This window comes from Melanostigma gelatinosum (assembly GCF_949748355.1).
Source record: "Melanostigma gelatinosum genome assembly, chromosome: 10".
NCBI lineage: Eukaryota > Metazoa > Chordata > Actinopteri > Perciformes > Zoarcidae > Melanostigma > Melanostigma gelatinosum.
Window position 1 is genome coordinate 25,611,358 of NC_136643.1, and position 27,704 is coordinate 25,639,061.

Consider the following 27,704-nt stretch of genomic DNA (forward strand, 5'->3'; position numbering starts at 1 on the left):
TGCTGCTGTTTATTTTGAAGATATTCTGAATGAAATAGAAAAGAAAAGCTGTATTTGTTTCATGCACCTTTAGCAGTTCTTCTTAAAACATGTTGAGCTCTACGGATGAAAAGCATTGATGTGGTTTCACTGTTTATTCCTTCACAGTGAAAGCGTTGAGGACATTAAGGCAGCGTGGCGAGGCCTCAAGTTCACAGAGTTTCTGACTGAACAGCATTCCTTTCAAAGACCTTCTCCCCTAGTTCACACGCAAATATCACGAAAGAAATCGAGGCGCGTCCTCACATAATTTGGGAGAGTAAAAAACCCCAAAACTTTAACTAGCAGCCCTAAAAACATTCTCACTGTACACACAAATATAACTTAACCGTCTCCAACAGACACGTCATCAGATGACGCCTTACAACTGTATATATGTATATTCATAGCAGGTGAATATTTACAGACCGGAAAATATAAACAGCAACTCTGTGCGTGAGGAGGCAAAGAAAGGAACTTCTCTTCATTCATTAAAACACTCAACACGTCCTCATTGTGGAAAAGTGATGCGTTGTTGAGTCGATCTTTGAATTTTGACCGATGTGACGGAAATTAGTCGCAAATTGGAAAACTGGAAAAAGATGCCATAATATTTAGATTGGCGAGTAACTTGGACACAAAAATGGGTTTAAATTTACACAAAAAAATGATTTATCGTCAGCGGAGCAGAAAAACACGTCGCAGGTTTTAGGAAAGTTCACAGGTTCTGACTGACTCTCTTCCACCACTGATACACGTTAACCCACCGGCACAAGTCCATCATAAAGTAACATGGTGACTAAAAAAACAACGAGTTTCAACTTGGTCCAAGAAAAAAAGAAAAGGCTAAAAATAGACAAAATAATCTCCTCTTCATGCACCCGAAAAACCTTCTTCAGTTCATCTACACACACGACGAGCTAGACGTACAAACACAAGCGTCTGTCACATCCACGCTGGAGGGAGGAGGAGAAAGGCACGACCCACCAGGGGCTTGTTTTTTGGAAGTTGCTCCAAAAGAGAAAGAGAGAGAGTTCTGTGATCCGTTCAACCTGGAGTCTACGGCGAAGTGTAGATCGTCGTCTCCACATCCTCAAGATTCACGCGGCAGAAACAGTTGAACAGGATTCATCAAGTCCAGGATTTGACGATGACGAGGATCCAACAGACTCTTCCTCTCTCAGAGGACGAGGAGCTGTGTGTGTGTGTGTGTTTCCTTCCACCTGATCACTGCAGCTGGACTCTGTACGCACAGATGAGGAGTTTCACCTAAAGACAGAACATCATCAGATGAATTATTAGCACACTGCTTACGTTACAATAACACTCATTCTGTTTCTGGAGAGCTTTTACTTTGGCGGTACCAAACTCACACTTTCTTAAGCTGCAAAATGAACCTTTTAAATTGACAAAAGACTGGATGTCTGTGGAGGGACTTCCCTCTCGATAGTTTAGATTTGCCCAAAGACACAGCTTCCTGTCCAACCAATCACACCGTTGGTTCACAATAACTTACGGGTTAAAAAAAAACAAAAAACGCTGCAGATTTCCAAAGTCATTTTTCTGACTTAGAGGCTTTTATGTGTTATGTAAAGCTTGTGTGTGTGTGTGTGTGTGTGTCACCTTGGCTGCTGGAGCCTCTGCTAGTCGAATGAAGAGTCTGTTGATGCCTGGAACCGGACTGAAGGAGTAGATGAAGTGACTGTCCTGAATATTTGAAGAAGAAAAGGAAAAAAACAAAAACAGGAAAAATGTGTGAACCTCAGATCAATGACACAGTTTCTCGTTAACCATCAGAGTGTAAATAAAGTTTAACGTTAACCATCAGAGTGTAAATAAAGTTTAACGTTAACCATCAGAGTGTAAATAAAGTTTTACTGACTCAGTCGAACGTGTGTTTCTAGTCTCTGATAACGTTTCATTGTAAACATCCAATCAGAGGAGAGCTCGTAACGTTAGCAGCACCGCTAACGGCTAACCAACAGAGGTTCACTTCAGTTACACTGTGATGCCTTCAGGCTCTGCTCAGTGAACACGAGTAGTGGCTGAAGGTTCATTATAACGTTATCATGATGTGTTCACATGTCATCTGTCAAATCTAGTTTTGGTGATAAACTAGAATAAATCCAGTAGTTTGAAGATGTTTTCACATAAATATAAAATAGATATTAGAGATGAATTATGAGCTGGTTCACTTCCTAACACGAGCTCTACGCTCATTATTATACATCAATACAAACAACAATGACTCGATTTATTGAGTTAAATTCAGCTCCCGGCTCAGTGAGACGTGTGATTGAACTGCTGCTTTTTGAGTTCTTGAGAACAAACCAGGAAGATGGGCAGCTGGAACTTGTCGTTGAGCACGACGGCGTGAACGCTGCAGGGTCCACAGAGCCGGGCGGTGATCTCGCTCAGGAAGTTAGCGTGGAAGACGAAGAGGAGGACGCCCGAGCCTGAACAGAGAGAAGGAGCGAGGAGACGAGTGTTAGGAGAGCCCGATGAAGGGGAGTGTTTAGGAAAGGATGAACGCTGAAGGTGTGTAGGAGCTATTTATTTGATCTTATTTTAATTATTATTATTAATTAAGTAGTATTGTTTAATTATTCTCGATGTTTGCTCGTTTGTTTGTCTGTCGCTGGTGTTTTACCAGCAACAGGAGTTTTCTTTGTTCTTTTTGTTTGTTTGCTTGTTTTGGTTTGCTAAATAAATGAGAAAAACGGAATCCTGTATGGACAATCTACGGTGCGTCAGTGGCCCTTTGATTAATGTTTGTATTATTTTGATTTATTGGACAAATGGCCACTACAGCGTGTGTTTTTACCCTCCGGCTGCGGCTGTGCCTTGAAGCCAAACTCCAGGGAGAAGTCGGGTCCCTCACAGAGCCGGTGGCAGGCGAGAGGGAAGACGGGCTCCAGCAGCACCAGACGGGCCTCAAAGTACGCTCGGATGGCGTCCTCCGCCACGCTGGACAGCCTGAGAGACAGAGACACGGACAGTCTGAGCGACTTCACCGGCAAAATAATAATCACAATAATACCTGTATTTATAGAGCACCTTTAAAAACAGAGTTTACAAAGTGCTTTGACAGACAAAGCAGCAACAACAAGACAATAAAAACAACAGAAAGACCAGTGAGATAAAATCAAATCTAATATTCTGCTGTGTGATAACGCCACACTAAGGCATTACTGAACAGCTGTTCCTCCTTCCAACAGACGGCCGGAGACTCACATGCTGGTGTGGTCCTTGATGAGGTCGCACACCATCAGGTTGTTGCCCAGCTTAGCGAAGTACATGGCCGCCGTCTTGTTCTTGGACACGATGTTGCAGTCGGCTCCGTACTCCAGCAGGAGGCGCACCACGTCGGCGTTCCCTCTTTTGCACGCCTGAAGTGAAGGAGAGGAAACGGTTACCAACAGAGCCTCATGTACAGATCCTTCTACACCGGGAATCCGTCGGGATAAGAAGCCTAAAGGTGCGTTCAATGGTCTTGTTTTTTTACATCACTGCCCGTCTCCTTTAACAGAAACACTTCAGACAAAGCGGTGATGAAAGGAACGCTTCCTTCAGAAAAAGCAACCGAAACGGAGCTTAAAATTGTGATATTTCATCAAAAACAGTTTATTCCACGTCTCATTTAAAATTTCGCCACAAATAACCCGTTTGTTTTAACCAGATTCTGTAAAAAGCTTTGTATTAAACTGCAGTTGGAGGACTCGGTCTTGTGTTGCCGGAGACTTCTGTCTGGAGATGTCTGCTGTAAATGGATAAACGTAGGTTGCTTTCATTTATTGTTTTGAGGTTAGCGTGTGAAATGCAGCTTTACCCTCATCAGCGCCGTCTCCCCGCTTAGCGTCTGAGCGTTGACGTAGGAGCCCGCCTCCAGCAGGATGGCAACGGTGGTCAAGAAATTCTGACGGATAAATGGAAAATAAAGGTGAAAGAAAACACACAGAAGTGATGATGGTGCTACCAATTTAAAAAAGTGTGTCACTATGTGGTGAGAAAACACCTCATTTTGAAGATGAAATGATGGGTGAGCATACTTCAAAGCTGCATTCATTGAACCACTTTGGGGCAACGCAACAAGCACGACATCACAGTAGCATGTTAAATCTCAGGTGAGAGGCTGCGTTACCTTTTCGGCAGCGTGCATCAGCGCCGTGGTGCCGTTCTTCTGTCGCCCGTTCACCCTCACCCCCTTCTTTATCAGCAGCCGGAGGATGTCGTCCTGCCCCCCCGCCGCTGCCAGCATGCTCAGAGACATACCGCTGACGTCCTGCAGACAGACAGACAGCGCTACGATGTCACAGACGGAGGAGGGGGAGATGTGCAGCTTCTCACTGACTGATTTGCACTTTGTGTTAAATTACAGCTAAAGAGCGAGAATCACTACATTTAAAAGCTGCATTCTCTCTAGTGTCCACCAGGGGGCGACTCCTCTGGTTGTATAGAAGTCTATAGAAAATGACTCTACTTCTCTCTTGATTTATTCCCTCAGTAAACATTGTAAACATGAGTTTATGTCTCAATCTCTAGTTTCAAGTCTTCTTCAATACAGCATGATGTTCATTTAGTACATTATGGTCCATTTAGAGTCACACAGACCATAAAGCAGGGGATGCTTTAGGGCGGGGCTACACGCTGATTGACAGGTCTCTACCAGAGACGGATACGGCGTCTCTACGTCACTGCTCTGCAGTCCATTTATGGTCACTTCCGTTCACTGGTTGCAAAAAAACATAGCAACGGCCGTATTCCAAGATGGCAACTGCGAAATCGCCGAACTCGAGGCTTCATCCCCGACTCTTCAATAAATCTAAATCGAATAAACTTTAAATTCTTTAAGTCCAGCTGTTGGTTGTTTTTGTCAGTCAGTGTGCATAAACATTTATTGTGCTTATTGCACTTTGAGAGCAAAATGAGTTGTAATTCTATGAGAAACTTTGTGCTCGTTAACAGTTTTGTGCTCTAATAATCAATTTAATCATAAACACATTGGTTATAGTAAACAAGACAGGGTCCGATTGGGCAAGTGAGTTGTCAAATGTAAGTGGCCCAATGTGGCATTTTACTTGGCGTGGATGAGCCTTTGTACGTCCTAACACAGCCGCTAGCATGCAGGAGACACTTCAGTCTTCTTTAAAGATAATACCGCAATAGTCTCCTTTGACACCTTGAAAAACAATAAGTCTAGAAAATCAGATAAAGAAGCGAAAACTTAAAGAACCTGTGAAACAAATACAAAGTATTTTTCATAACAAAATCTTGAAGCCAAGAAGCATTTTATTGTACAAGCCGAAGTTATAAGAGCCTTACAAGACTTGATAAGAAGCATCAACTGAAGGCGACATAATTACAACAGGATGAAGAAGAGTAACACTGTGTGCTTATAGTCAGCTACTATACAGGGGGAAGACAGCAAATGGTAGTGTTTGAACGATCATAAACCTCCTGCAGACGTGAAACGGATGAATTAAAACACAACTGTATACTGGAACACACATATACTCCATTCACAAGGGAGCAAACACAGAAAATAAACCTGTTTGACGCGGGTGTGAATGAGTTAGCGAGGGTTATCTGACCCGGTTTATGGACGCTAATGGCTTAGGTATGAAAAGGTGAACACTGGCTACTCTAAACAGATTCTACAGCTGCTACAGAGGATAACAAAGCTAATATTTTAACAGCAGTAGTGCTATCTAGACCTTTCAATCATAAAAACAGTCCAAACAACGGATCCACACAGCTCACTGAATATCCAGTGTGAAACCGAAATGTGACGACCCAGCAGTCTGCCGTTGGTTCAACAGGAAATTCAGGTTGAACCTGTGTTCAATATCCTGTTTAAAAAAAACCATCAACAAGGTTTGTATGTTACAGAAACAAAAGTACAATTTATCTTTGCTGTAATAACTAAACTGCGTTTTCAGTGAAAGGTGATGATGAGGCGTGATCTGGGGATGCATGATGATGTCGGCACATCGTCGGCATATAAAAGGGTTTTAAAATGAAATATCTGGAACGGCCAGAAATTTAAATTTCCTCCGATATGGTATGCGCTTGTGATGCGAACGGTTGATGAAGCGGATGCAGAAACAAGTATGACTGCGGTGTGCAGGTACATTGTTTTACAGCTTGTGAAATTGGTGAAATGTGCCCTGGTTGTGCTGGTTTTCAAAGGATTGTCTCAGGGACAGTGTCATCCAAGCCTTTGTTTGAACATGATACATCAAAATAAAAACATGTTTTACATGTAACCTCAGGTGAAGTAGTTTTCTTGTTTTGTCTTGTGAATGTGTACATATTGAAAAGCATCTGCCAGTGGGCCATCGGGATAACAGTCGGCATGTTAACTCCACTGCAGGAGACTTGATGTTAAGATTATTCTAATGTCTGAAGCACTCAAGATATCAACACACTGTACCTTTCCTTTATATCTAAAAATGTACAGGGGTGTCATTTTAATTTTAATCCTGGTCATTTATCAACTTTTGTAATAACGTCCCTTCTTCAAAACGAAAACTACACTTACTATGCTGTGAGTTCGACGTGATCAGGAAAGAAATATCAAGCAAATAATCAACATGATAAGGCGATCGGATATGGCAAAAACTGGATATTAATGTCACAAACGTCCAGATTATAAAAGCTTAAAACAAAGTAATACAAATGGGACCAATGTAGTGTATTAACCTCAACTATATCGAAAACGATAAAGTACTAAAATGTTCTACAGTTTCTGTATAGTGATACAAAAATACAACCAAACCTTTTGGCAGCTTGTTAATACGCATGACAAAAAAATAAAATACATAAGTGAAGATAAACATTTATCAACAGGATTCTCAAAGAAAGAAATATGTTTTTCATATTTAAGTGAGAGGTATACACACAGAGCTCCTAATCATCTAACATCATCAAGGAAGGTATGCCGTTACCGCTGCAGGCTATCAGGGCCTTCTACAATGAAGGCTACTGGCTAAAGCAAGAATACAGTACACTTCAGCCGGGCATTTTGGGAATCAAGTCAACGCACATCTATCATGGCGGAGGGACTGGATGCAAAGATTTGCTGGTAGGTTTTTCCATTTCATTTTTTTTTTGATCATCAAAATTGCTAAAAACACGACTGAAAACAGTACAGGCAGAAAGATAGATGTTTGAAGTAGAGACGAGTAAAAATCCCTCTGGAAATGTACGGTCACCGAGGTTACCTTTGCTCAGTGCATTGTGGGAAATGTCCCGGTCATGGTGGCCCCAAACAATTTCAGCCATAGCTTTCACCATTTTCACAAGTATTGTGAAAGCGTGTTTGGGTGCCACAGCAGATGACTGGTGACACAAATCCGGGCAGAAATGAGATTCACATTGACTAAATGATCGCACGCCTCAATTAGAGCACTTTCTAGAGATCACCTGCGACGATCCGACAAACATATTACATATTTGAGTGCGTCACATACGTTTATATGCAATCTAACCATATTAAAACATTAATATCAGCCTTTTTTCTGAGCAAAAGCTACAGTACAAATGTCCTCAGTTCCACCCAGTTTAGTGTTTATTCATGCAACAGTACACCAGTAGCTTGGTCTGGTGGACTTGATTCTGAATACTTCAGGAAGCTTTTCTAAAACGTGTGACTAAAAGAAGGGCAGGGCAGTTTGTAATTGTTGTCAAGATCCATTGGGCTACTGAGACCACGGTTCACTGACAGTACATTTCACATCTGCTGACAATGAACCCCATATAATGTGAGATTAAAGCCCTGGCATACCTCTTTAACAGCTCACTGATCACTTATTGTTTTTTAGTTTTTTGGAAGTCCATTTCAAATATTTACAGGGACAGATAAACGGGACCATCCCACTCGGTGGTTTGAATATTATGAATCTCTGGTTCCTGTACTTCACTCTGTTTGGAGGCGACAACATGCCCTCTTCTTTTCATTGACTGAATCGTGTTATGTACAAAATATTTGACTTCCCGCCACGTTCTGCTGTTCAAGGCAGGTTCAGCAGCTAAACATGCATCGCAATCCTTTTTGCCTGGCACTTTGACCAGTTTACAGAAGTCCCCGAGCTGACGCCTCACGGCAGCCTGTTCCTCCTTACTCCACAACCGCTTGTTTCTCTTTTGAGGCTTGATAGCTGGACCGACTTGTTTTCCCGCAGCGGACATACTTTCCTGTGCAACTGGTGTTCTGTCGGGAACACTTGGTCGATGGATTGTTGGAACAACCTGTGCGGTTGTAGGAGGCAGGCCTGTTTGGTAAACCGGTGCAATCGAATGGTTCAGAGGTGTGAAGGAAGAAACGATTGGCCTACTCCTTTCGTTAAGTGGCGAGTATGCAGGGATCATCGGCGCGCTATTATTCAACGTCGTGAAAGTAGGAACCATTGAGGTGCTTGGAGCAGTAAAGGTGGTAAAATTAGGAATCAATGGTGTACCCATAGTGTCCTGTGGTGTATACACGGAAGATGGTGCCATACTTGTGGCATTCTGTGAATAAGACGACAATGGCATGATTAGGTCGTTGTCTGATGTGTATGGAGGAGTCATTAGTGCATTTGTAGTGTTGTGTGGAGTAAATGTAGGGACCACTTGAGTGTCAGTAGCATTCAATGGCGTAAAAGTAGAAATCAACGGTTGACTCGCATGGATCATGTTTACACTAGTAGAACACAAGGTTGCATAAGTTGAAGTCATCTCTTGGATGTAGTTGGTTGGAGCCATTGTCATACAACAAGTTGGACTTTCTCTCAGGTGATCTGGATTCACAGTTGTCAAATTACAGACAACTGACGAGTCTTCCAAATCTTTCTCCATAGTTAAGATGCCATCTTTCGGACTCTTTGGACTCTCGTTTACATTCCCTTCAGGCTTGTGATGGTTATTTCTCCTCCGCATTGTTTGTAGTGTGTTGTGTACGTAGTTTTTGACATCTGTCCAAGATCTTCCACCAAGATCTGGTTCAGCAGCTATGCAAGCATTGCACTCCTTTTTGCCTGGAACCTTCATCCCTGTGATAAATTCACACAAGTAATGCTTCACTGCCGCCTGCTCCCTCTCATTCCAAGGTCTCCTCTTTAAAGCGGGCTTCTGAACAGTTCCTACAAAAGATAAGAGCGGAGAGAATCACGATTATGTAACGACAGTCTCTTAAAATGATGAAACTATGTTGACTCTAGACATTGACAGTTCATTCCTCATCTTGGAAAAAACAAGATTTTGTTTCATCAGCAGCCGTTTCCAACACTGTTTGACATTGTGAGAAGCTCCAGAACAAACACCAGAGTAGACCTTGAGTGAAGCCTCTTTTATGAACTTGTTTCAAAAAGGTCAAGAATTAAGTGTCAAGTCCTGAAAGGGATCAGAAAATTGGTAAGTCTGAACATCTACTTAATCTGTTGATGAAGACTGTGTGATACAGCTGATAAGTTGCAGAACAAGCAAGTGGGTGAACTTATGCAGTGTCTGAATTTGTATTCTTCTGTATTTACACTTGCTATTTTGATTGCAAAAGTACATTTATACCGACAAGTATGGAAAAATGCAGTGCACGATGAGTACCCGGATGGTGTACTGATAACTAGGACTGGGTATCGGTACTCTATATCTTTAAGGTATCGACCGAAATAACCCAGTACCAAGTAGAATCGAAACTTCTCCAGTCAAACATGAGCTGTAATTGATCCTTTATGTGCCCAGATCTAGAATAAAAAAATCTATTTGTTTGGTTTTGAGCTAACAGTTTCAACCCTGGGGGAAACTGGAGGGTGGGTGTGACGCTTCCACAACACGGTCCCACCACCATGGGTCAGGTGAAGGCAATAACACAACAACAATGCCGGCTCCTAAAGATGTTAACTTAGATACTGCAAGTGGCTAGCATCAGTTATATCACAACTGGAGAGTCTTTCTATAACGGCAGCGAAGGCTTTCGTCGGTGAGTTCGATTGACAGATGGTTCATCTGATCACCTGCAAAGTATTTTTTGAAAGTCCCTGCCCTTTTGCAAACACATTCCAATGACGGCTTCTCAGATGGTTATGTGCAACAAGGGACTCTGAGAACGAGAATCTAAGAACACATTACATGTAACACAAAAGGATCCAAATGTTACTCACCATCTCTTGCAGTACTGGATGGACTTGATGGCAGCGTTCGATCCATCTTGAGAAGTTGTTTGCTCACTTCCTCCAGCTGTGATGCATTCTTTAAGAGGCTGTAACATTCCTCGCTGCTCCTTCCCAACAACTTGGCCACTTGATCCACTTCGACTTCACTGAGGCTCATGAGCTGCCAGCAGCTGGCGATTTGCTCTCTCAACGATGAGGACAGAAGTGCTTCTGGGTTTTTAACTCCACATTCCATTGCGCACCTTCGGAAACAGTCCAATCCTCTGATGAAGGATGGACCTTCAGTCCGTGCAAACAGGTAGGGGTTCGATTTTGACACACTAGCTTGTTCTCGATTTTCAATGAGCAAGTCGATTGACAAAACCATCCTTTCCGTTAGCAGGACCAGCATGTTCCTCCCATACTGACCCTCTAATTCTAAACTGGTAAAACTGCTACCAAGGTCCAGCTCCAATTTTGTGCTTTTCCTTACTTGATCTGCTGAGGGCACAAAAGTTCCCCTACTCTTCTTGCTAATGTAAGTTTTCAAGAGCATTCTACCAATATTTCCTACCCTTCCTCTGTTGAACAGACACACATCTGCCAGAGTGGCCTCGCTGAGCTTTTTCCACGTTGACAAATTAGGACTTTCTTTCAACTCCTTCCTGGCTTCCTCTTCTTCCCCCGTGATAAACCTGTGGAGTTTGATCAAATCTTCTGTCACAGTTGATTTGTCCACTTCCACTTTCTTGACGTCTTGCTTTAGTGATAATGCGAGAGCTTTGCGAGAAAAACACTGGTTCCATTTTGTATCAAGAAGTTGTATGAACTTTTTCACTTCACTCTCAGTTTCACTGTCCTCCGTCATGCGACTTTCCCCGAAAGCTATTTCAGCAGCTCGCTTCAAAGAGTAGCCGATCTTTGAGACGAGGGAAGCGGTTTTAAACTTACTGGAACTGGGGTCAAAGCCACTCGCTTTTTTGGCTCCTTCAACGGCTAATTCAAATCTGGATGGTAGACATATTTCATGCAGGTACTTCACGCTCATGTCAAGCTCATTTACAGCGACCACAAATCGACCTAGTTCCCTCATCTTTTGTGCGATATAAGCAAACTGAGACTTGTCATGGTAATACTTAGCAGACAACGCATTGCCATATTTACAAATAAGTGGGTCATTTCTGATATGCCGCGAGACGTCATCTTGATGCATGATGTGGATGATTTCCTCGCAGCCTCCGGTTAGGAACTCTGACATTGGAAGCAGCCGGGAGGCAGCACTGTGGACTCTTTTTTTTCTTTCGGAAGATTTCGGATCTCCTTTTCTGGCCTTACACGACCTCTCATGTCTCCATAAGTCAGTTTTGCGATAAAAAGCGAAGCAGTGCTGGCAAGGCAGGAAGTCACGAACAGATACGCTGGAATGCTTAACCTGTTTCTTGGTCACAATTTCTCCCTCGCCACTTTTGAGAACTTGGCAATTATGTTCATAATCTCCTTTATTGCGAATTTTGTCTAGCAAAGTCTGTCTGACTTTGGAACCTTTGGGGAAGTGTATTGCATGGGCAACATCAGTTTCCTCTGCATGTTTCCTTTCCAAATGCTTGGCAATTTGGGTATAAGCCATTTTGCAATATAAACAGAAGTGTTTTTTACAGGGCTCTTTTTTCTCATCGTCTGCTTTGCTGGGTGCCGTTTCAAGCACTTTCTTACAGGTCCTTGAACTGGATCGTGTTGGTTCTTTCCTCTCCTCAGTTTTCTTGCGGCGCCGCAATCGCGTTTTAGGGATCTCCTTAGTGGTCGACTCAGACAGAACTTGATCCGTACCATCTGACTGACCTTCCAACCCATCCTCCGCCTCATCACTTGAGTCATTTGCTTCCTGGTGGGACCATTGTTTGTTAGCTACGCCCTTTTGCTGCGTTTTGCCATTGGCTCTCGTCAACATCCTTCCTGCATTTCTGGTGAAATTCGAACGACTAAAGTTCATTTTACTTGATAAACCACGAATTCTGTCGTCTGACATCTCGTCTTCCTGTGCTTGCTTCTGGTCTTCCTTTCCTTGACCTTCCTGCTCAGTAGCTGAACCACAAGCAGCGTTTTGGGATTCAGTTATATCCTTTCCACCTTTTTGGATCTTTTCATGTTCCCTCACTGTCACTTGTTCAGTGTTTATACTGGCAGGGCAGCTTGGCATTTTTTCGCCATCTTTAGGACCATCCAAATCTTGTGGGACATTCTCTTTTACTCTTGGAGTACCCTCCTCATTTCTGGCACTGTCAAGGTTAGAAGTCAACCTAAGACCATCACTCGAACTTCTCTCTTCAATCAAGCTCCTCTCTCCTTCAAATGACCTCGTCTCACCAATAGTACAAGCCTGTAAAAGAACAAGCATATGTAAGACTCATTGCCAAATCAGATCCCATGAAGAATTTGACTGAGTGTACTTAAAACAAAGATCCAGTCGGGCATAAATGTGAGGGGAAAACAAAACAAAGCTAAATTTTGGTTTGAACTTTGGTTGTTAAGTGGTGGTAATAAGTCAGGTGACTATTTTATTTTTGGTACTTCTTTGCACACGTTTCAATAGATGTTTAACGCTTCAGCACCTTGGCAATGCCCCACCAAGATCCAGGCTCATTCAAACACAATGTGATGGCCACCACACGTCACTATCTAGCCCAACATCGGTTTCGAAACAACCCCTGACACCTCTGAAGTCTCGGTACAAAAACCACATGTGACCCATTCGAGAACAGTTAATGGCTTTATTGGATCAAGCAGCGATTTGACATCGTAACTGTCTAACCAAGTATATGTAGTCATGGGGTGTTGGATGAAATGCTACATGGAGGGAACAGAATATGCACTAGACCTACATTCATGGCGTGCAATCAAAACAAATAATTATTTTACTTTTGATGTCATAAACAGAAAGTTTCGGCTTAGCATAGCGGCGTTCTATGAAACTCGTGACTCGGTACAAATGCAAAACATGGGAACACTTGCTAGTGTTTTTCACATAAACACATTAAGTGATACTATTTTGAAAATGTTTGATGCCAAGATAAAAGAAATTTAAAAAAAGATCCTGACTACATGATATTTACTGGCGCATGCTGGCTGCACATGTGCAATGATAGTGATGATGGTACAAGTACTAAAAGCATATACAGTGATGTACCTGCTTCAAAGGGTTCATCTTGTCCCATTACTTCATGTGTTCGGTGTCTTCTTCCATTGGCGTGTTCTCTGCAAGGAAAGATGACACCAGTCTCTAATGTGCATACATTATCATGAACACATTGTTGAATGAATAATATATTGGGTCGAAGTTACCAATACACAATTACACATTAGCTACTAACTGCAACGAGTTATTTTACGTCAGTGGAGATTTTAGCTTTTTATACATTCTGCCCACGCTAGAACAATAGGTTTAAAGTAAGCTACATGACCCTTGAACTCAATACATATTAGGTATAATTTAACTTGAATACACACAAATTAACATACAGGTTTTCCTGTTCCATAATATAAAAGTTGTAATCACACTAAATGACGACATTACAAATATTTACACTATTACATCATTGCTTAAAGGGATAGTTTGGATGATTTAAACTGTGGTTGTATGAGGTTCTTCTCCATAGTCAGTGTATTTCTACAGTAGATGGAGTCAATATCAGTTTAAATGTTCGCTATATTTAGAATATTTTCACCTCTTTACTTTGTTGTCAGACAGACCTTCCTGACGGGGATCTGAAGCAGTTATCGACCACCAGACTCCATTGACAAAAACTGTAATTTCACTTTAGAAACCACAGGAGTTTCTAGTCTTCTGCTGCCTCCATCAGTTAGTGAGTTTGTGTTATTGTGTGACTTTGGTGTTTAAATGTTTCGTTTAGATTCACCAAAGTCACACAATAAAATGAACCAACCGACCAGAAACTCCCGTGTTCTGAGAGGAGTTTTTGTAAAAAGGAGTCTTGTGGCTATAAATATAACATCTTCAGTGCCTCGTCAGAAAGGCTGTGAAAATATTCTTAATATGAAGCTAACTTCAATTGATATGTATTTTTGTCTACTGTAGGTATACACTGACCTATGGATAAGTACTTCATTCAACCACACATTAAAACATTAGAACTATCCCTTTAACATACAACATATTTACTTTCCATCACAAATATTTAAGCATTGGAGAGCACACTCTTACCTGGATTTGTTGCAGAAGAGTCTCTTTGGAGTTGTGAAAAACATCTTGAGGCGTCAAATTATTAATAGACATGAAACAGTAAAGTGTGTGGATGTAGATCCTGAGGAGACACTTTCTCTCCTTGGTGCAGTTTTGACATAAAATTTTAAATCTTGTTTTTTTAGAAGTGCTGCATGGGTTTATTATTAAGTCATCTCTGCCGCATCGTGTAGCTTTAATCAGGCATGTTTACTGTTTAGTATTTTCCATTACTGCTGATACTATTGAGATATTCCAAAGAGGTTCCAGAAGTTTCAAATTGGATCAAGTCAAATCACAAACATACTCGACAAGCACCTGTTATGTGTCATAATAAGTACCTCGTTAAAATGTGTTTAAAACAGATAAAACAGGTGTGTGGAGACTGGACAACCGTAGTGTATATATGATGATTCCTGGACAACCTTTATGAGAAATACTTCTCAATTCTTTCCTACGTAATTTGTAACGGCCGCGCAGGTATTTAACTTTATGTCACAGACACAGCACTGTGTTATACTTGTCATATCACAAGCTTTTTTTCATACTAAACTACACAAACATTTCCACACACACACACACACACACACACACAGGGGCCAACCAAGGTGCAAGCTGTCAAATTTATAAAATGTGCTTTTGTCTTGAAATTGAAGCCTCGAGCTAAACATAAATTAAATATAAAACTAAATAAAATAAGGCACAAGCTAGTCTGCACAAAACCTTTGAAGGGGCTAGAACATACCTCTTGGTCCAGATTGTAGTCCTCTTTGGAATTAAGTGCCAATTTTACAGCCATATAGTCTCCACTTTTCACAGCATCCCGCAGCTCACCTGAAGAGACACAAAGGTTGAGGGAAGTTTAATAAAAACACAAATTCTTTAGGCCTCTGTTCGAAAATTGCATACCCATATTAAAAAGAGTGTATCTCTGCAACCACGTCTATTTGAATAATGTTGGTGTTATAATAAAGGGAACACTTGTGAGATTTATTCAGATGTGTAAATATCAGTATATATGGTACTAGTTAAGAGTAAATGAAGATGGCACACAGCACAAATGAAAGTTTCAGGTTCGCCGAAAACAAAAAGCACTTTCAGGATGATTATCTCCTTGGAATGATGCAGCTGCAGGGCTAAACCTCTCCCAAATCACAGCACAACACGTGACCAGTCTCTCTGCAAAGGTTCACTCTGATAAAGTGAAGCAGAACAAAATTAGAGAGGTTTTAGTACAGAGAGTCCAGGCGAGGTCTCCAGAATGGCCATTTTAGGACCACCTTGCCATTTGAATTTTCTCATGTACCAAACTATACATTTCACTTGTATATCACTAATGGTGTTCAATACATCCAAATACAGCAGTTTTGGGCTTTTTTGAAGACCTCTATATACTTTCACATTCAAAAAATAACCACACAAATCAACTGAATGTTGAATCCAAATAGAACAGATTTACTTTTATTAAAAGACGGTAAACATTTCTGTAACAACACAAACTGTAAAAACACACAAAACTATTGACACTATTATCCATCTACACACATCCATCAGGACGTTACTGTGCATCGTGCCACAGCTGGAAGCAGTTCTTTTTTGAGGTGAGGCAGAGAGGAACCTTACACCTCCTGCAGTACACAGCTGTCTTCATCTTGGGTCTTCCAGCTTCGCGGCACCTCTTGCAAAGCCTCCTGATCCTTGATTCCTCGCAGTCGAAGACCATGGGCATGCAGGTGATGGAGGGGGGCGGGGGTCTGGGTGGGGGCGGGATGGCTGCTAAGCCTTCAGCAAACTCTAGCATCTCCTTGGCCAACTGCTCCCTGAAGGCCTTGTGGGTGAAGGGCTTTGTCTGGGTGGAGTCCTGCCTCAACTTGAACAGCTCCTTGTGCAAAAGATAACTGTTCACAGCAGCGATGTCCACAAAGTGGTAAAAAAACGTCTTGTACCACTTCATCGTCTTGTGGCGGACGCCGTAAGATCCGATCAGTGCATCGAACAAATCCACCCCCCCCATGCTACGATTGTAGTCCACGATGCTGTCGGGAGCTGGTATGGACTTTATCTGCCACACCCCAGCCTCCTTCACCTTCCTCCTCACCGTCTGTCCACTGTAGGCCTGATGCACCGTGGAGCACATCGCTACCTCTCTCATGTCCATCCACTTGACGAAGAGGAGTTTGCCACTCCGGATCCAACGCATGTCCCCCTTCTCAGCCTTTCTGGGCAGGTTGTTGGTCTGGGTCTGAGGGAAGCCAGTTACATGTTTCCTGATGATTCCACAACAGCCCATGTTCTTTTCGGACAGATCGGTGAAGAGAGCAGGGCTCGTGTAGAAATTGTCCGTGTACAACGAGTAGCCGCTACCGAGGAGAGGGAATGGCAGAAGGTCCATCACAGCTGAGTAGCTCAGCCCTTGGCCTGTGGTGGACTCACTTTTACCTGCGTAGACAAAGAAGTTCCAGGTGTAGCCTATCGATGAATCAGCCAGCACAAACAGTTTGTAACCCCACTTTGTGGGCTTGTTCTTCATGTCCTGCTTCATGCTGATGCGGGCTTTGCTTTTGACCATCCGCTCGTCAATGGACACGTTCTGGTGCGGCTGGAAATGGGCTTTGCAGGCGCTCACCATGTCCGTGTAGAGCGGCTTGATCTTGAACAGTCGGTCGTGCTCAGCAGTGTTCCTTTTTTTGTCATTCTCCTCGTCCTCCTCTGGGTCGCTGAGGTGAAGTGACCACAAAATGGACTCAAAGCGTTCCCGTGTCATGCTGTCACCGGGGAACTGGAAGTTGTACGGACATTTCTTCCTCCAGTAGTCAGACCTGGTGTGGACCGCCACAAGGCCAGTGAAGATGATGATGGAGAGGAATATGTAAAAGTCCTTCACCGTGAGCACTTCCCACTTCAACTTCAGCCCAGCTTGCTTTTTTTTGGCAGCGTTGGCATTCGTGTTGTCAATAATTTTTCGGACAACAGACACTGAAAAGAAAAGCTGGAAGAGGCTGATGGGAGACCATGCTCTGCTGGTGTCGAATGTGGGGCCTGGGGTCCTGACCGGCTTGAACCTGAGAGGGTCAGGTTTGATGCACTCCTCCTCTCTGTCATGCCACCTGTCCTTCTCCTCACTCTCTGGAGATGCCAACCTACTCTTTCCACGCTTGGTAGCAGAAGCTCCCACAGAGGAGCGTCCTCTCTTCTGCCGAGTGGTCGGGGGAGGTGTTAACGACTGGGTGTGTCGAGCCGTGGGGGGAGGGGATGCTGCTGGATGTGGGGCCCTTGAAGGTCCTGGGACACGGGCAAGGGGTGGCTCGTAATCCTCATCACTGTAAACCAGAATGTGGAAGAAAAACAAATGTTTCCATTTAGTGGTCTGGTTCTGAAACTGTAATACATAAAAGCAATAAAGTGGTAGAAATACACACACACACACACGCCTACCTGTTCAGTATACAATCAGACCATATAACTAAGCCAGAGTGCTGCCCTGAGAAAGCTGCTAGCTCTCGATAGATTGAAAACACCAATACATCGATGAATATAACGTTGATAAGACGATCATACCTTTCCGATGATGGAAGACAGTAATCCGAGTCACTGCTGTCTTGTGTGTTGTCGGGATGCACGATATCCTCGTCATGCGACGATGAATCACGAGGACGAACGAGGCTCCCGGGGTCCTCCTCCAGCAGTTTCAGTACTTCGTCTGGAGTGAAATATTTCTTTGTTCGTTGTTTTGACATCTTTCTCTCAAAAATTCCAACAAAGTGATGACAAAACAACCGCAAAAGTAACACACACGACGCCAAACCAAGCTAATGCTATGCTCTCTGCGTCAGCTGCCTGCGAGTACGCCAGGCTACATCTCCGCAACGGACTGGAAGATGTGAGTGAATGACACCTCATTTCAATCGTTAGAGCCAATAGAATTTAGCTATAGCCACCAAAATGAGATTGACAGCACTGTTAGCCAATCAGAATCAGCAGGGGGACGTCCTGTGAAGTGCAGGCAATGCACACGGCAATTTGAATGCCGAACGGCCCCTAGAAACGCCCGGAACGATTGGAGTGTAACACAGGAAATAGGTCTCACATATTTCAGTGTGCATTTCCCGGTAAAATAAAACAGCAAAGCTCAGAGAAATGTTACAACTATCGTTTGATGAAGCGATTTCTGTTGTTGGTGTTCTTTGGCTCATATCTCGCTGATGCTTCGATGTAGAGGGATTTGCTGTATACGTCTGGAATCTGTGGACTGTCTGCTTTCTTTTGAGATGTTATTTGTTTGTACTGCATAAAGTGCCACAGCGGTAGCGCCAGCAATGTGGTGAGTGGGTTGACTAGGTGGCGTTATATGGATTTTGATATTTGGTAATTCATTTAGTTGGTGTTTGAGTTGTGTTTGGAGCATGTACAAATGGCTTCTACATTCTTGTAGCCCAGGTTCTGCTGTTTAATTTGATTTTGTGATTAGTGCATTGTTTCACACTGTGTTTAGCTAAGTCTTCTCCCTAGCCCCCAATCGGGGGCCTCTCGGGCTTCAAAGGTGAGAGAAAGTTTGCATCGTAGATCTCACAATCAAACCTATTTATAAGACATTGGAAAAAATGAGATCATGTTTTCTTTAAACAATTTCTTTAAACAATTGACAAAACTACAGTTTATCGCAGCTAGAAAGTGTGAAAAAACGTAGTATCGTCAGATTTCAGCAACATTTTATTCTAAATGTCTCATTTAAAATCTCAAATAAACCGTTTGAAGTAACCAAATCCTGTTAAAAATTATGATTTTGAGCCGACTAATAGTTGCAGCTTTAACATGAACAAAGTGAGGTAAGGGTGATCACCAGAGGCCCCACAATACGATATTATTACCGTACATAAGTTCTCCTTATTATTTTTTTAAATACGTATAATGAGCATCGTTTGAGGGAACTTGAGATCCAAGATTTTCATTTGCAACGAACGCTTCTCTGAAGTTGTTGTGCATTTAACAATAAAGAACATAAAATGAATGGGTTGATGAACAGCCACGAGGCTTTTTAAGCAGAAGATCATGCATCAACAGTCTGAAAGCTTCGAGACAGCAGTGGTCGTCAGTCAGCTGTCTGAGCTGTGAATGTAAAAGTACTCACTGGGCGACAGCGGCGGACCCGACAGGATCTCATCCTCCCCGTTCAGGTGTTTCTGGAAGTCGTCCAGAGTCATCCAGTCCAGGTTGAGGTCCATTCCCAGACTCAAGGTGGCCTGGCCTTTGTCTGGACAGCACACGGTGCAGAGAGAGACGCTTCGTTAGGAAAGGTGTAAATGTGAACCTCAGGTTAACTCCACACTTTAACGTCAACCATCACAGTGTAAATACAGTTTTACTGACGATGGTTCTCCTGCGATATTCAGTAAAACATGTGTTTCTAGTTCTAGGATCTGTTGCTCCACTGTTCATTAGTTAACAGGCTGAAACCTTGAAAATCTTACTCACATTATGTTTTAAACCTCAGTAAGTGTTTGCATTAAAAATCAACAAATGGACATCTCAACTGTGCAGAGAGGTAAATGTGAACCGTACCAGACTTGTCAGCGCCCCCTGGTGGATCCTGGGTGTCCTGATTGTCATCACACGCCATGAAGAGTCTGGGCTCACTGTCCTCTCTCCTCTTCCTCCTCTCCTCCGTCGAGCTCTTCCTCTCCCAGCCGGTCCGCTGCGTCTCATCCGGTCTCTCCTTCCGCTCCCGGGAATCCTCCCCGGGCTTCGGCTCCGCCTCCCTCTCCTCACTGTCCAGACTGAAGCCGTAACTCTGGCCGGGTCTGGAGGCTGAAAGGACGGAGCAGACAAGTCGGCATATTTATATTTATATATTAGTGCTGGGCAACGATTAAAATATTTAATCGCGATCAATCGCATTGTTATGGCAAAGTTCAACAATGAATTATAAAGTAGTGTATTGCGCACTTTTATTTTAAAGTACTGCTCTATGAACAAAAGTGCAATAACATTTGGTTCACGAGATGCAGGCAGCATGTTTCATACTTAATGTGAATATAATTCATACTTTGTTGGCATCTTATTCTGAAAACCGGATGTTCGTCTGAAGAAACCGGATGTTGTCTCACGTTAATCTTTCCGCTAACTTTCAAAGTCCTTCGCTCGCTCCTGATCACGTTTACCGTGAATTTCAGCATATAGGTGCACTGACATTACTGACTACAGGATGTTTGCTGGCTTTTATCCCACTGTGCTTGTCATCCTCTTGTTGTTATGTATATGTATTGTCTCTTGTCTTTCAATAAAAATAAAAATAAATAAGTAAAAAAAAGTATAATAAATTTTAAAAATGCGTTAACGCGCGATAAAATAATTGCCGGCGTTAATTAATGAATGCGTTAACGCAAAATTAACGCGTTAACTTGCCCAGCACTAATATATATATATATATATACATATATATATATACATATATATATATATATACATATATATATATATATATATACACATACATATATATATATATATATATATATATATATATATACACAGTATATAGTACATATATATCATGTTTTGTGTGTCGAGCATACCATCTGATTGCTTGTTCTTCTCCGTCTTCTCCGGCTCTGCTTTCTGAGCTGGAGACTCTTTGGTTGTCTTGGAGAACTTCTCAATCTTTCCTGTCAGCTGATGTTGAACAAAACACAATGTTCAACCAGTGAGCAGCAGAATCCATCAAAGAGGGCAAACATTAATGTTGACTAATGTTCACCATTTGACAAAAAGTCTTTAAATATACATTAAATATGTTGAAATGGGAGAAAGGGAAAATACTTTTTTTTTAAAGCAGCATGGTTTTCACAAACATTGCCAAATAGATAGATTTTAGGCATTTTTTGCACATTCTCTGAAACTTTGCACAGATAGAATATGTATTATAACAAGTTAAACAAAGCTCAATAAAAGATATAAAGGCTCAGGAAGTGAGGACTGATTATTATCATTACCATCAAATGATTATAATGTTTTATACATTTTCTAAACTGTATAAATTACACGAAATGCACGTTTGTCTCCACTTTGAGTTTGAACAAATGCGTTTGCCATTTTTTGACGAGCATCACACGGTGATGTACCTTTGTGGGTTTGCTGCTGATCTTCTCCGGGACGGCCTGATGCGCCGGCTGCCGTCGGGGCGCTCGGTCCTTTGCTTCGCAGTTCAACAGGAACTTCTCGAACAGGTTGGTGGAGCCCGACGCTTCCCTCGGTCCCAGCGCCTCCTCTTTAGCCACCTCCTCCTCCTTCGGCTTGGTGGTGCTGCCAGTCGCTGTGACGGAGGAGGTGGAGGACGTCGAGGACGTGGAGGAAGACGGGACTTTGGGCGGCGGTGCTGCAGACGCCGCGGCGCTCTCCGGTCCTTTGCTCTTGGCTTTCTTATGCAGCGTGGAGCTATCGCTGGAGTCAGAGTGCGGCGCGGCGTCCTCCTTGACTTTAGAGGTGAGGCTCTTCAGTTTTTGGAGGTTGCCTTCTTTCTGAGTGGCGTCGGGCTTTTTGCTCTTTTTGTCTTGGATGAGGTCCTTAATGCCCTGCAGCTTCACCTCCCACTTCCCTTTCTTTTGTTTGGACTTGTCCTCCAAACGGGATTTTTCGCCCGACTTCGCCGCAGTTTCGGTCGACGCCGAATCGTCCATTTGGGACTCGGACGGGACGTCGCTCAGGGTGTCATCCAGAGGAGGAGCGGCCTCGTCCTCAGAGCTTTCAATCTTCCTTTCCTTCTTCCCTTTCCTTTTCCTACCCTCCTCTGCCTTATCTTTCTTATACTTTCCTCCCTCTTTCCCCTTTTCCTTCTTGTGTTTTTTGGAGGGAACAGGCTCTTCGTCCTCCTCTTCAGAGTCAATCTGCCTCTTTTTAGAGTCGCTCTTATTCTCCTTGGGAGGAGAGGTTAGAGTTGGAGCTCTCTCCTCTTCCTCTTCTTCTTCTTCTTCTTCGTCTGTCTCTGGTGCCGGTAGAGGCCTGAACTCCTCCTTCCGTTTGTCTTTCTTCTTCTTCTTCTTCTCCTTTGGAGGCGGCGCCTCTTCTCCTTCCCGGCTCTTTTTTTTTTTCTTCTTCTTGATGGGCGACTCGGTTGGACGGTCTTTGTCACCTTCGCTCTCTGAGTCGGCATCGACCGTGTCGCTCTTTGTAGGCGGAGGTTTCTAACAGGAGAACAGGAGTAGCAACATCACATTTTAATATCATACATTGTTTTTTATTTTTAGCTTCCCTGGTTTTAGACCTACAGTAGCGCTACGAAGCTCTTTTCTATGAGCGGGTCCTGGTTTAGCTCTTACACAGTATTCCATTCATATACAGGTTTAAACCATAGACTGTAAATAAGAAGCAGACATAGTCACCGTGACATGAGTTTATGTCTCAATCTCTAGTTTCAAGTCTTCTTCAATACAGCATGATGTTCATTTAGTACATTATGCTCCATTTAGAGTCACACAGACCATAAAGCAGGGGATGCTTTAGGGCGGGGCTACACGCTGATTGACAGGTCTCTACCAGAGACGTATACGGCGTCTCTACGTCACTCCTCCTCAGCCCATATATGGTCACTTCCTGGTCACTGGATGCAAAAAGCCAAGATGGCGACGGCAGTCCAAAAACCAATGGATGAATCACAAAGACTACTTCCTCTTCTTATATACAGTATATATCACCACGGTAATAAATCAAGAGAGAAGTAGAGTCATTTTCTCATAGATTTCTATTCAACCAGAGGAGTCGCCCCCTGGTGGGCACTAGAGAGAATGCAGCTTTGAGACATGAAGCATTGGCTTCATGTTTCAGACTCTGAGGTTGTCTCCTGGTTTAAACAGAATGAAAAGAGATGCTAAACAAAAACTGTGCATGAGTAAGAGTCCCTACTTTACTCCTTAAATGCTGTACCTACACCAGTACTATTGTTTCTGTGAGTACAGTACCAGTAGTACTAAGACTACCTGACTGTCACTAAGACTTACCACGCTCTTCTTGGCCTCGGCCTCTTTCTTGGCTTTGAGCTCCGCCATAGCCCTCTTAAAAACCAAGAGGACCTCGCAACAGTCCTCCAGATGGGCCTCTGGCTCCCACGTGTCATCATCCGAGCAGTAGTTCTTCCATCGGACTCTGTAGAGCACTTCGCCCTGGAAACACAGAGAGAGAAGAAGTGAGCGTTTCCTCCACCACTAAACCGACACAGTTTATATGGTGACTGTTTCACCCACCGACAGACTCAGATGACGGCTGCCTGCACGCAAACATGGCCGACAGACTAGATTAAATTAATCTTCGTGCATTGGCTGTTTTCATAGTAGATGCTATATTGTACAAGACAGTGTAGAGTTCATTTGGGCAGAAAAAGCTAAATGCTTGAAAGGTTTTTAAAGCCTAAAAAAGGAAAGTCTACAAGATTAAGAGCAGCAAAGCAATGCTGAAACAACAGAGCTTTTATTGTGAAGGGACCAGAGGCCCAAACAAGAACAGTTGGACGAAATCCATATTTTAGATTTCTTAATGTTTTTTGTTGTTATTTACATTTCGTTGAAGAGCTGCAAACAAATGACTCAGAATGATTAAGTGAAACACTTTTCTGTGTTGCATGTTAAAAGTGAGACTATTAAGACATCTTCACCGTCAAACGTGTCTTTGCAGAAACAAAAACAGGACAATGACAACAGATGTACACAGCACCATCTTTCTATGACACAGCACATGTGCGCAGTTATCATAAATATTACATCCATCTTAAGTCTGACTTTACATATTCTGTTAATTTATTATTTTAACATTTACGATGGCTGTCGCTTCCTCACACTTCACACATTTAGATTTCTGCTTTCCTGTCATTCTTATTGACACGTACACAGAGATCATTATAGAGCATTGCTATGTTCACTGCACCAACATATAACCAGTCTATTTTAACGGCTGCATCTTCCCGCAGAGCTGCCAGGCTCCCGCCCTCCCCGTTTGTGTTCCTGGGCTTCTTTACAACACAGGTGGTACAAACCCTGGGAGCCTCTGAAGGGACTCTGTGTATAATCTGAGGCGTTAATAACTCACCAAGGGTCGTATTAGCTCCTTTGACCAGGTGAGGCTCATCTTCCACCTCACAGAGGTCCCTTAAGTCTCCTTACAAAGCAGTCCGCCTTTTAATCTGGTATTGAGTTAATTTGACTAAAACCTCTGGTTCTAGAGTCACAGCCTGATAAACAATCGTATAAGTTCTTTATTCACTTTCTGGCCCCGTTTGGTCTGGAACCGGTTTCTCCTGTACAATATTCACTGAACAACACTGTCATTATGTAAGTGTATTTACATTAATGTGTTTTGTGTTTAGTGACGCTGTGAGGATGAATCCACAGCTGGAGATCTGTTTATTGCCACTGTGGTTGTGTTTTACGCGGCTCAATCATATGCATTACCCGGGGCCAGTCAAATGCAATTTTGGGCTCCTAAATCCAACAACACACCGTTAAAAAATAACTTAAACACAATGTAAGTAGCTAACAAATGAGTCTCCTTATATTATAGTGTATTGTTGTTTTCCCACACTAACTATAGTCAACATTTATTGTTTTTTAAAAATATGCCCCATAAATAATTAAAAGTGGAGCCATCTTGCTTCCAACGATCTGGCAGTCGCAAAAATAAATGGTGGCCGGTAGAAACAAAGTCTATGAGCATAAATTCAAGCAAGTATTTAAATTATCCTGCAAACAGGAGTTCAGTCGGGTGGAGTTAGAGAAGATGTGGGCGAAACTACGTATTGAACAGTTTGCTCCAAGTTTGAGAGCAAACCCGATAAAACAACAATTCACTTCAGTCTTTGTGGTTTTTTTGAGAACCACTGATAAACTATTTCATAGGGAGAAGTAAACATCGTCCCGGGCAAGTAGATTTCTGACCTACTAGCCCGACCGGGGGACGTTTAGCTTCCTGTTCAGCTGTGGAAGCTGGAAACAGTTTTACTTTTGAAAGGAAGATCAGTACAGTTTGGTTCAGCTGGAGATCACATTTCCTCTCTCCTCGTCTCTTCATCAGTGCAAATGCACATACTTACACAACAATGTTTCTCCAGCATAAATTCACCTATGTTTTCTCCAAAATCTTTTTTCATCTCGCAAATTATCCTGAAAGTGTCCAAAGCTGGGAAATAATCTGATTACTTAAATTGACATGAATGAACAGAGTAAATGCTTTTTTAAAAGCCCTGGCACAAACACGACCAACACAACAACACTGCCTTCAGAATCACACGCTAAGAGGAGTTAACGTTTAAGTGTGAAAATGTGGCGCCTTCTTGTGACTTTGTAAACACAACATGAGAAATAATAATAACAATAATAATAATAATAATAACAACAACAGGAAGCATCACTGCTGCAAAACGTAAACAAACTGTACAAAAGAGGTAAATAACCGAGTTATAACATCTATAACCTACGATTATTAATAATATATTGACAGAGTATTTATACAAAAATCTGGAGTTATTCAATAAGAACGACAGATATTGTTTTAAAAGACTAAATAGAGTAGGATTACTGTAAACTTCAACAAATACATAATATATTAAAGCTGCGAGCAGCGATGACCGGGCCCTCGTCGGGGTGCCGGCGGGACAAATACATAATATAATATAATCAATGCGGCATACACTGATGTACATCATTTGTGATGAAATTGAACAGTTTCAGTTCATTATTAGTGAGTTAATTACTTAGTTAAATTGTTTTTGTTTTTTTACTTTTGGAAAAGCAGGAATATCAGACACTAAGTGGGACAACTACAGCTATAGAATATTATTTAAATGCATCTTGTAAAATACTAATAGGTTACTAGATAACTTTGATTTGTGTAAAGATGTAATGTCACACAGCTGAAATATTATAATTAACGTAGTAGATCTCCCAAAAATAATCACGTTACTGTGTTCTTACAAAGACACAACGTAACTTAAAATAGGATACGTGAGATCCAACAGATTCACATAATCAGTGAGACGTTTATCTGTAAATACACAGGTGAGTCGGTCTGTTGTTGTCTTTTCATAAACACACACTAACCCTAAACCTCTAAAAACAAAAACACCACCATGCAATATGTGTTATGCACAATGACACTAACAGCTGGCACTATATTCTCTGGATTAGTTTCGCTTTGCTGGAGCAAATGCACCAAAGAGGACAATGAGGGTGTTAAGCTTTTACAAGACGTCCGTCCTTTGGCCCCAGCAGGGGGAAAGGCGAACGGACATCATGGGAGAAACGATGCTAAAAACGATGCTAAAATATGGACAAGAGCAATTTAATGCACCATACATACAAATATAAATACACTGTAGATATGCGATTTAATGTAACGGAGGGTGTGTTTGAGCTACACCTCGTGAGAGTGGAGTGAAAGCAATCCAAAGACAGCCATGTTTTGCAAAGCTAGCCAAGGCGGCTAACGGTAGCTAACTAGCTACGGTAGCTAGCTTAGCTTAGTTTTTACCTCTTCCACTCGCATGTCGATGATCCTCTCCACTTCGTACACATCTTCCTCCTCGTCTTGCTCGCTATCCACCGGCTCTACTTTGTCAGCCTCAGCCGCCATGGCTTTTAAAAAAACAAACAACAAGCTATTATGTGTGTTTTGGATCCAGTACTCGTGAAGGCCGCAGTTTTGCGTACCTGGCGGTAACCGTTAGCTCTGCGGTGCTCAGATGGTTCTCGAGCACGAGCACACAGAAACCAGCTACCGCGCGCTCTTACCGCGTGTTGCGTTCAAGTGCCCACTCGCAAATCTTTCATTTCTAAGTGCTATACAAATAAAATGTATTATTACATTTTTTTTTTTTTAAACCCCCAAAACATGAAAAACAGATTTACATTTTTTTGCAATTGGAAAAAAGGAAAAAAGAAAAAACAGATTTTTACTTTTTCTCCGCCAGCAAAAAAAAATTAGAATTATTGTTTAAATGTTTTTGGGTGGATTTTATAAAAAACAATTTCGTGACCTTTTTTTTTGCTGGCATAAATGGGCTTCCATGGTGGACTGCACAAGGACCCTCAAAGAGCATGAAATCAAGGGACGCATCAGATATAAAAACATTCATGCAGTTATCATTTTAAAAAGTATAATATATAATCTCTCACATGTTATGATTAAACGCATAAAACTAACAGAATGAGCAGTGCTCATATAGCCAAGTGATATTTATGTGGACAGAAGGTATTCTGAATATATTATTTTCACAGAGCAAATTAACTTTACATTACCATTCTTCAGTGTTCAGAATATATTTCAAATATTTCTATTCATAT

General features: G+C 42.2%; 1 protein-coding gene across 3 annotated transcripts; it reads right to left on the bottom strand.

The window, feature by feature from the left end:
- Positions 1 to 27,104, bottom strand: mphosph8 (M-phase phosphoprotein 8). 3 transcript variants are annotated; one of them, XM_079276760.1, is made up of 14 exons: positions 26,893 to 27,104; positions 23,376 to 23,537; positions 21,504 to 22,562; positions 20,958 to 21,054; positions 19,945 to 20,190; positions 19,514 to 19,636; positions 15,131 to 15,219; positions 4,160 to 4,300; positions 3,848 to 3,934; positions 3,253 to 3,407; positions 2,843 to 2,994; positions 2,350 to 2,474; positions 1,642 to 1,725; positions 1 to 1,287 (listed from the first exon to the last, which is right to left on the bottom strand). In XM_079276760.1, exons 1-14 carry the CDS (start codon positions 26,992 to 26,994, stop codon positions 1,246 to 1,248), a joined length of 2,664 nt encoding a protein of 887 aa, XP_079132886.1. In that variant the 5' UTR covers positions 26,995 to 27,104; the 3' UTR covers positions 1 to 1,245. The 3 variants fall into 3 exon arrangements, with proteins under 3 accessions (XP_079132886.1, XP_079132884.1, XP_079132885.1); XM_079276758.1 differs by lacking the exons at positions 1 to 1,287; positions 1,642 to 1,725; positions 2,350 to 2,474; ... (2 more) ...; positions 3,848 to 3,934; positions 4,160 to 4,300 and adding exons at positions 5,289 to 9,140; positions 10,158 to 12,525 and having other exon boundaries at positions 26,893 to 26,996; positions 27,072 to 27,099; XM_079276759.1 differs by lacking the exons at positions 1 to 1,287; positions 1,642 to 1,725; positions 2,350 to 2,474; ... (6 more) ...; positions 23,376 to 23,537; positions 26,893 to 27,104 and adding exons at positions 5,289 to 9,140; positions 10,158 to 12,525 and having other exon boundaries at positions 19,514 to 19,665; positions 19,945 to 20,055.
- Between the last annotated feature and the right edge of the window lie 600 nt (positions 27,105 to 27,704).